This window comes from Uloborus diversus, chromosome 3 (genome assembly GCF_026930045.1).
Source record: "Uloborus diversus isolate 005 chromosome 3, Udiv.v.3.1, whole genome shotgun sequence".
Classification (NCBI taxonomy): domain Eukaryota; kingdom Metazoa; phylum Arthropoda; class Arachnida; order Araneae; family Uloboridae; genus Uloborus; species Uloborus diversus.
The window spans coordinates 86835354-86845367 of NC_072733.1; the positions used below are offsets into that span (position 1 = coordinate 86835354).

General features: G+C 37.1%; 1 protein-coding gene across 1 annotated transcript; it reads left to right on the plus strand.

Annotated features, from left to right (window-relative positions):
* Positions 1–6923: 6923 nt before the first annotated feature.
* On the plus strand, positions 6924–9797 carry LOC129218836 (uncharacterized). Its single transcript, XM_054853157.1, has one exon. The coding sequence runs from the start codon at positions 6924–6926 to the stop codon at positions 9795–9797; it is 2874 nt and encodes a 957-aa protein (XP_054709132.1).
* The last annotated feature ends 217 nt before the right edge of the window (positions 9798–10014 follow it).

Sequence of the window (10014 nt, forward strand, 5' to 3'; positions counted from 1 at the left end):
ACAGTATGATTAGTGGGGGTTTTATTATGGGCATCTCTAATCTTTTGACAGAGATAAAGCACTTGATCTGAGGTGCTATGTCCTGCTCTAAAACCATATTGTTCCTTCGGAAGAAGGTCGTGAGTATTCAGATAAAAATTTAGTCTCTTTAAAATCATTTTTTCCATTACTTTGCAGGTAATACATGTCAAGGAAATGGGCCTATAACTTTCAGGTGAAGAGGCTTCTTTATTAGATTTTCTAAAAGGGATAATAATTGCCCTTTTCCAATCTCGGGGGAGCCGCCCCCGACTCCAAGATTCATTCATGATTAAAAATGTGATATCATGTATTGATATCCCATATTTTCAAGTTCAGAAGTATAGAACTCAATACCGTTACATTATCTCAATAATATAGCTGTTTCAAGGAGGCATTCAAGTATTTATTTTTAAAAATACCCATTGAAAATACTACGAAAAACCGGATATTTAACACAAAATTCAGTATTATGCTATAAAAATAAAAGAACTCATTTTCTCATACAGTTCTAATCGCGTTTAATTAAAAGATCGCACTAATATTTATTTCAACGATTTCTTTCTTTCATTTGTAATTAAGAGATAAAAAGATGTTAGCACTAAGCCGCTTTTTTTCATGCAAAATCCAGGGGAGAAATAGAGAGGTATTAACTCCGTTTTAATTAAAAAAGTTTTTTTTCAGATGTTGCTATTTGTTATTTGAGCTTTACATGAGTGTCTTTGTTGACTAGTTGCTATTTATTGTTCACAAGTCGAGAAACGGCTCTAGTCGTTTACTGAGTTTTTACTTTAAATAGTTTGATTAAAATAGGGGATGTTTCTACATTTAAAAAGCAGATGCTTTGTCACTTTTTCTTAAAAAGAAACCGATAAAAGAAACTGATAATAAAAGACATTTAATTTATACTCTATCTTTTCTGATTGTTTTTTATTCATTCGTGATCTTACACAAATGTGCATTTTTCGATAAACATAAACAGAAGTAACATATGTAAACATTTCCTCATGAAAAAATCATTACAAAAATTTCCTCATGATTGAATAGTCTTTTCTTTGCGTCATGGAATTTTTTGAGATCAGAAAAAAAAAAAAAAACTTACTTCACGCTATTTTTAAAAAAAAAAATGTCTTCAATTGAGGCAGTGAGACGCAAAGGGATGTAAGTGACAAAATTTAAAATTTAGATTTAGAGATAACCAGTACAAATGGTAGGGGAACCTCTCCTCTGTCTTGGGGCAAGAGATAGTACTAGTAGTTCTGATAGGTGCTACTATACAGCATGACTCAAAACTTGAAAAAGTCCACTTACATCCCTGAACTTCTCACTGCCTCAATTGTTCATCATGTACCCCTACAAAGCGGCCCATGTGAACACTGGGGCATTTATGAACACGATTTAAAAATGCAGGGCAAGCTTCGCATTACAAGGAAAAACTCTTTAGTGTGAAATAATACGTACATACCGATTACATTGAAGGGTTTGCAACCTATACCGTTTCAATTTAAATTGTACAGTAGTTGTGGTGTCATTAAAAAGATGTTTTTCCCATATAGGGGATGATGGCACAAAGCGGTCGGATTTTTATCGCAACACTTTCTGTTTTATTTCCTTGCGGGGTTCTTAAACTTCGTAATGAAAAGTGATTTTTGCATTGTTTCACAAACCATATATTTAATTATTATCAAACTTCACAAACCTCTGAGAAACCCGTTTTGCCCTACCAGGGAGCTCAAAGCGGGTTAGCTTAACTAATTGTAATTTGGTACATTCGGCAATCAAATATGAAGTTATAAATGAATAAAATAATTGACTAGCTACCTGCCGTTATAAAAAAAAATATTTAAAAAAGTTGTACTTATCCAATTTAAAGTCAGCACACTTGCTTATAAAACATAAAGAAATAACTAAAAAAATTAATATATTAATTAATTACCATCCCAAAAAATAACTTTTTAAAGTTATACTTACCCTATTGAAATAGAAAATCTAAGTACAACAGAAAAGAAAAGTAATAAAAAGTGTAGAAATTATAAATAAATATATGATTAAATCCTATACCCGCTTTGCCCTAAGGCACGTTTTTTACTTCAGTAATTGTTTCGTATACAGTTCACAGATGGCGCTACGCAAGCGTGTAACTCTCTAGAAGAAAGTAAAGTAAGTTCTAATATCAAGGAGTGAGGCCGTCCTTTCTAATAGGGAAGTATTCGATTTTCTAATTTTATTTTTATATGATAGAGTGACATACATGAACATCATCTGCGAAAAAATTTTTACGATACGACAAGTACTTTTTTTTTAAATAATTTTTTACAGTTCACGCGCGAGTGACGTCATTTGCTTGTAAGTTCTTTGACTGACGTCACTGCCGCGCTGCGAGGCGGCGGGGTTGGCTAGGACAAAGAAGTGCTTGGCGATCTTTGGAGGAAGGCGCGGGAAAACAAGAGCCTTCTAACAGCAGTGCGCATAAAAGGCTAGTGAAAATCCTTTGCTGTCTGTAGGGTTTAATGCATTCTGCGATTGTTTTTAATTTGATTTTCTTTGTCATGGCTAGTAGAATCAATTACAAGTATTGCTTCGTTCCTGGATGCGTATCTACATCTAAAAAAACTCCTCACAAGCGATTTGTTATTGTTCCGTCCCAGCAGGATCTTCGAAAGAAGTGTTTTCAAGTGTGTTTATTAATTAAAATTTGAAAATGAAAATTTGCACTTCATTTTAATTAAAAACTATGTCAAGTGAGAAATACAGTTTGAAATATATGTTCACAACTGTTCATAAATAAATGTTTAATAAGCATATGAGATATTTTTAAAAAAATGCTAGTAAACAAAGAAATTTAAAACCTGCACAATAAACTTAAATAGAAAGTAATAGATGCATTACTATTACCATTTTAATAACAGTGCAAAAACTATTAATACTTTCTTTTTAACATTCAAACTATCTTCAAATTTTAACTATTACAAATTGATAATTTAAAAATACATTTTCAGTTTATCACCAGAAGCGTTTCTATATATACAAGACCTTTCTCACATGCAAAAAGGTACTTATTTTATGAAATGAACACCATTTTCAAATTTATTATTTTTATCAAAAGAGCAAAAAATATATTTTTCCTTTTTTTGCTAAGTTGCACAAAAACGCAAGGATAATTAACATGTATTAACGGATTTAAAACAATTTTCCACAAAAAAAAGCAGATCAACTTTTATTGCCAACAAAGGAAAAATTTTCATGCAAAAACTGCTCTAAAACTTAGTACTGGAATCACTTGCAGTAGGGTTGTTACAAAATGCGCGCCTCATTAAAAGCCGCCAAGTAAGAACTGGAATAGCGCTCTTACATTGTAATTTATATATTCAGATAAGAAAAACCATCGACACACAAATGGAAATGATCAATCTTGATAAGGGAAACTAATGCGAATAATATGAACTGCAAACATAGACGGATATGTACGTACAATTTTTAAAGAATAACAATGGTGAAACTTTGTTGTTTCACTCCCCGTACTTCTAGGACATTAAATCTTTCGTCCTTTCGAAAAAAGTCAAACACCATGAATGACTTTACTTGAGGAAGGTTATTGGATTGACCTTTCATGAATCCTAGCTCCATGATGGAAAAAATGCTGGTTAAAGGCTTTAAAAAGGCTGAAAAAGACAGTGCTATTCACCTCCTGGTAGGCGCAACACGGCATGGAAATGGAGCTCTGATCGGAACAGGGAAATGACGTCAGCTGCTGACGTTTTAGGCCACACCTCTTTTTTGCGCATCGCTCTTTAAAAAATTCATAAAAAATCAATCGTTGGTTTTAAAAATCCGGCCATGGTGAATTTTTGTGTTTTGTAAGCCTGTCAACAATGTGCAATAGTTAAAATTGGAATATTTGATAGGTTGATACTTCCCTATTGTAGTGCAATTTACTTTTCAATTATTAGATTTTCAGAGTTCAAGATTGAGATGGCTTCCCGCATATGAATTCTACTAATACAACAAACAAGCAGGTAATAGAAAATATTTTTCGAAACATTCTAACTCATATTTATTTCCTAACATTTCTGGTCCGCTCGCCGGAGACCAGTGAGAAACGTTCTATTCTAAATTCTTGCTTGTTTTGTTGTTTCAACAAATGCTTTATATTGTCTTAATTCAATTAGAGAAACATTCAAAAGTATATTTTGTTTAAATGTGTTAAACTTTAAAGCGTACGAAGTGCACGTACTAGGATTTAATGCAAATTTACGAAATGCGTTATTTCAAATTTGAGATTATTCAAAATGTTTCAAACTGTTTAATAAGTGGTTATTTTCTTTTTATTTGATTGGTTGATTATTCTTATTTGGTAAATTACTGGTAGTCTGCCATTGTCGTTCCTTTTCAAATAATTTACAAAAGTTTCAGTTTCGTTTTGCCCTTTAGACTGTTTATTCCTTGGTAATTCTTGTTGCGGTTTTCGCCTCTCGCTTCCCCACCGTCTCGGTGACGCGCCAAGGTAGTATTTTCTTTCGTTCTTTGGACTAGACATTCGTTCATTCCCGCACAGCTGCGTTGTTTTTCTTTAATAAAATTGTTTTATTTGCTATATTCAAATGAATATGGACGCTTTGTTGAAGAAAAAAAAAGAGTGTCAAATCCTCGATTACAAAACTCCAAAAGAAAACAGAAGAGGAAATTGAGAATTTAAATAAGGTGGGTTTATTAGCTAGGAAGGAAAGATTCATAGAATTTAAAGCTGAGGTAAAGGGTATTTTGGATCCTATTATAAGTATTTGCGAAGAAAAAGATGAGGAAACTTATTGTACGGAAAAGGACGATCTTTTAGACACTTTAGAGGCAGTACTTGTCACTATAGATACTCGGCTTGTACCTTCTGTGGTAAATTCCGAGTTTCAGGTTAAAACCCAGGATTCAAGCCAAACTTCAGTCCCAGCTCAGTCAGCTGAAGTAAAACTGCCTACGTTATCCCTACCTGTATTTTCCGGTGCAACTGAGGAGTGGCTTACCTTTTCCGATCTTTTTGAAGCTGCAGTTTCCAACAATCAAAATTTGACGGGAGCACAAAAATTGCAATATTTAAAAGGGAGTTTAAGGTCAGATGCGTTAAAAATCGTAAACTCTTTATCGATTACCAATGATAATTTCGAAATTGCTTGGAGATTGCTAAGGGATAGATACTTTAATAAAAGAGAAATTGTGTCCTCCTTAATGAAAAGATTTATCAATATAACACCCTTAAGTGGAGAATCTTCCACACAAATTTTGAATTTGATAGATTCTACTAAGGAATTTGTAAGGATGTTAGAGTCCTTGGAATATGAGATTGATCCAACTGCAGATACCCTTTTGATGCATATGATATTGTTCAAGCTTGATACAAATTCAAGAACTTGGTTTGAGAGAACCTTTTCAACTGATGTCATTCCAAAGTTGGACGAACTATTGCAATTTCTTGCAACACAAGCGAGATTCATTCCGAGTTTAACTACCAAGAGAAACGTTCAAAGAAAGGTGACTTTGGTCGCGTCTAGCGCCCAGTCACAATGTCCTCTCTGTAATAGAGAGCATGCATTGTCGAGGTGTGATAAATTCTTAAAATTGTCAGTACAAGAGCGTTCAAATTTCGTTAAATCGAATGTTTGTTTTAACTGCTTAATTCAATTTCACGGTGTGAAAACTTGCAAAAGCAAGTTTAGATGTAGAACGTGCAAAAAAACCCACCACAGTTTACTTCATATCGAAAATGTTAGCGCTAGGGGAAGACAGGGTCCTGTAAATGTGTCAAATTCGACTGGACTTTCTATCAACGCCCCTGTGTTTTCACCTGCCCTTGTTCCAAGTACTAATGAATTGAGGGAAAATTCTGGAGTAGTGGATGTTACATCTTGTTTTTCGGATGTGGGCCCAGACGTTCAAATTCTCCTCTGTACGGCTCTGATTCAAGTAAGAGATATTTGGGGTAACTATCAGACCTGTAGATGTCTTTTGGATAGCGGAAGCCAGGCTTCGCTTATTACAAATGAGTGTATTGGAAAATTGGGCTTGCACAGGAAAAAGGCCAATGTTCGTATTTCGTGTTTGGGTGCTTCCGATACGCGTACAAATGGGATTGCTGAGATTCAATTCACCTCACATTTTCCATCTCAAAAGTCCTTTGAAGCGCCCGTGTATGTGGTTAACAAAATTGTAGGTATGCTACCACATCACAACTTAGATTCCTCAATGTGCGAATTATTTGGGGATATTTCTCTGGCTGATCCAACATTTTACAAGAGTGGTCCGATTGATGTACTTCTCGGTATTGACCTTACTTTGCCATTGCTAAAGGGTCAAACATTATCGTTAGGTAAGGATAAACCATTTGCCATTCGTTCAGAACTGGGTTGGATAATTGACGGTAAGGCTAATTTTGGTGATCAAAATTCTCTTCATGTAAATAATATTCAGTTAGTGTCAGATCATCTAATCAATAAATTTTGGGAATTAGATTCTGTACCATGTGCTAAACCCTTAACTTCTTTAGAAAAGTCGTGTGAAGATCATTTCGCAAAGACACATTCTAGGGATGAGAATGGCAGATATACAGTAAGGTTACCCTTTCATACACCTCCCACGCGGTTAGGTGATTCAAAACAAAATGCAGTTCGTAGGCTAATCAGCGTGGAACGCCATCTCATTTCTAATCTAGAAAAATACGAACTCTATCGCAAATTCATGAAGGAATACCTTGATCTAAAGCACATGGAGCTGGTTCCAGATTCTGAAAGTAATAACATCAATAGTTTGTACCTCCCTCTTCACGGAATGTTAGAAACACTAGCTCTACAACTAAGCTCCGCGTCGTCTTCGACGCTTCAAGTAAAACCTCGTCTGGACTTTCTTTAAACGATTTGCTCATGGTTGGACCAAGAGTACAGCCAGAACTTTTCCCTATCCTGATTCAGTTTCGACTTTTCAATGTAGCCATTTGCGCTAATGTGGAAAAGATGTTCCGCCAGATTAAAGTTCATGAGGAAGACGTAGACTGGCAAAGAATTCTTTGGAGGGAGTCTCCAAACGAACCAATAAAAGAATATCGTCTAACTACTGTTACCTACGGAACATCCTCAGCACCATTCCTCTCCACGAGAACCTTACGACAGCTTGCCATAGACGAACAAGAGAATTTTCCAGCCGCTTCAAGAGCTACCCGTGGTCACTTTTATGTAGATGATTTGCTGAGTGGGAGTGCGACAAAGAAGGAAGCCATTCAACTGATATCCGAGCTGCAGGAGATGATGAAAAAGGGAGGCTTTTCTTTACGCAAATGGGTGTCAAACGATCCCGACGTACTGGCAACCATTTCAAAAGAATTACAGGCAATTGATTCAAAACACAGGATCAACGATGACCAACCTGTCAAGATTCTGGGAATAGCTTGGCTTCCAGATGTTGACAAGTTCACCTTTACCATCACCGTCAATGAGATGGACGTATGGACTAAACGTAAGGTACTTTCTGAAGTCGCTAAAATCTTTGACCCCTTGGGCTGGTTGGCACCTACAGTTATCATTTCCAAAATCTTCCTCCAAGAGCTGTCAAGTCATCATCTAAGCTGGGACGAGAAGCTACCTGATTCTCTGGCAAAGCAGTGGAGAACATTTCAAGAACAGCTTCCTGTACTTACAAATATCAAAATTCCACGCTGTATTCTCATTCCCCAGGCTTCAGACGTGCAAGTACACGGATTCTGCGACTCTTCAGAGAAGGCCTATTGCGCAGCTATATACATTCGTTCCCAGGATGTAACCCTAGCTGTGACATCCAGACTGCTAACATCCAAGACGCGTGTCTCTCCAGTAAAACCGCAATCTTTACCTCGATTGGAACTCTGTTCTGCTTTACTTCTTGCCAATTTGTTGCAAGCTACCTTGCCAACGCTAACTGTGCCAATCTCTGAGACATTTGCGTGGTCTGATTCCAAGATCACACTGGCATGGCTGAAGTCTGAACCAAGAAGATGGCAACCGTTCGTAGCTAATCGAGTAGCACAAATTCAAGAGCTGACTCCTAATGTGCACTGGAACTATGTGAGCGGTCTGGAGAATCCTGCTGATTGCGGAACAAGAGGGATACCTCCAACTAAACTAGAAAGGGGCGACTTGTGGTTCAACGGACCTGATTGGCTAAGGAGTTCTACTTTTCCTAATGGAGGGTTTGAGGATAATCCAGAATTGCAAAAAGACATGTCTGTAGAAGCTAAAGGAACATCCAAGCTGGTTATGCTGCATGTGGATGATGCTTCTTTCAAGGCAGAGTTTTTTCAGAAATTTTCGTCTTGGAACAAGTTGAAGAGAGTTGTAGCCTATTGTTTAAGATTTGGGAAGGACTGTTCTCTGGCTGCGGATAAAAGAAATAAGTCTTTTTTAACAACGACAGAATTGCACGAAGCCGAGAAAAGGATTGTAAGATTTATCCAGCAGGATCATTTTTTGACGGAGGTCTACAATCTGTCAGCGGGAAAGCAGCTTCTTTCGAACAACAAGATTAATCCCTTGACTCCGTTCTACGATGATTCCGGAATAATTCGTGTCGGTGGGAGACTAAAAAATTCAATGCTTTCAGACTCGCAGAAGCATCCCATCTTGCTTCCTAAAACCGACCATGTTGTGAATTTAATTATCGCCGATTATCATCTAAAACTTCTTCATGCCGGTCCACAACTTCTCCAAGCAGCTCTCAGAGAAAAATTTTGGATTCTTTCAGCCAGAGATGCAGTTAGAAGAGTGGTAAGAAAATGTATCCCGTGCTTCAGAAATCGTCCAAGGCTCGCTGGTCAAATCATGGGAGATCTTCCAATGTCCAGAGTTTGCCCCTCTTCTGTCTTCCAACGAACTGGTATTGACTTTGCAGGCCCATTCTTAATACGGAACTCCAAGGGAAGAGGAAGCCGCAATACTAAAAGCTACATCTGCGTCTTCGTCTGCCTCGCAACGAAGGCAGTTCATCTTGAAGTCGTCAGCGACTTGTCATCAAAAGCCTTTATTGCTTGTTTAAAAAGATTCGTGGCACGCAGAGGTAGGCCATCTGACCTCTTCTGCGATCAAGGAAGTAATTTTTATGGAGCGAGCAGAGAGCTCAGGAAGGAGTTTCGTCAGTTGATGAAGGAAAACGACGTATATCAATTTCTGGTGACAGACAACATCACCTTTCACTTCAATCCTCCATCTGCTCCCCACTTCGGAGGCATTTGGGAGGCTACTGTGAAATCGTTCAAGTTTCATTTGAAAAGAGTTGTTGGAGCCACCAGTCTCACATTCGAAGAATTAGCCACGTTATCAAGTCAAATTGAGGCATGCCTTAATTCTAGACCACTATGTGCATTATCTAGCAGTCCAGATGATCCGTCTGTTCTGACTCCAGGACATTTTCTAATAGGAAAAGCATTAACAGCTGTTCTTCAACCTACGGTTCCAGACGACATCAGTCATTGCGATCGTTGGCGATTGCTTATAAGAATGATCCAACATTTTTGGAATAGATGGTCGTCCGAGTATTTGACATTGCTACAATCAAGAGCGAAGTGGCGCAATTCTCAAAAGAACCTTGACATTGGAGATCTTGTTTTAATCAAACACGACAACTTACCTCCATTACAGTGGAAATTAGGGAAGGTCACGGAAACGTTCCCTGGTAAAGACAATCAAGTTCGTGTGGTCAAGGTAAAAACTGACACTGGTGAACTTGTTAGACCAATTGCAAAACTGTGTCCCCTTCCTATAGACACTTGAGCATTCTTGAACTATGCCTAATTTTTCTTTCTAATATTGTAGAAGGTTAAGGTCGTCTATTCATCTGTAACGCTAATTACTTAATTTCATTTATTTAGAAGTATGATTCATTTTTAATTTAAATTCATTTAGTATGTTTAACTTAATTCATTCATTTTGAAACCCCTCCGTGTTTCAAGGGGGGCGGTATGTTTCGTATACAGTCCACAGATGGCGT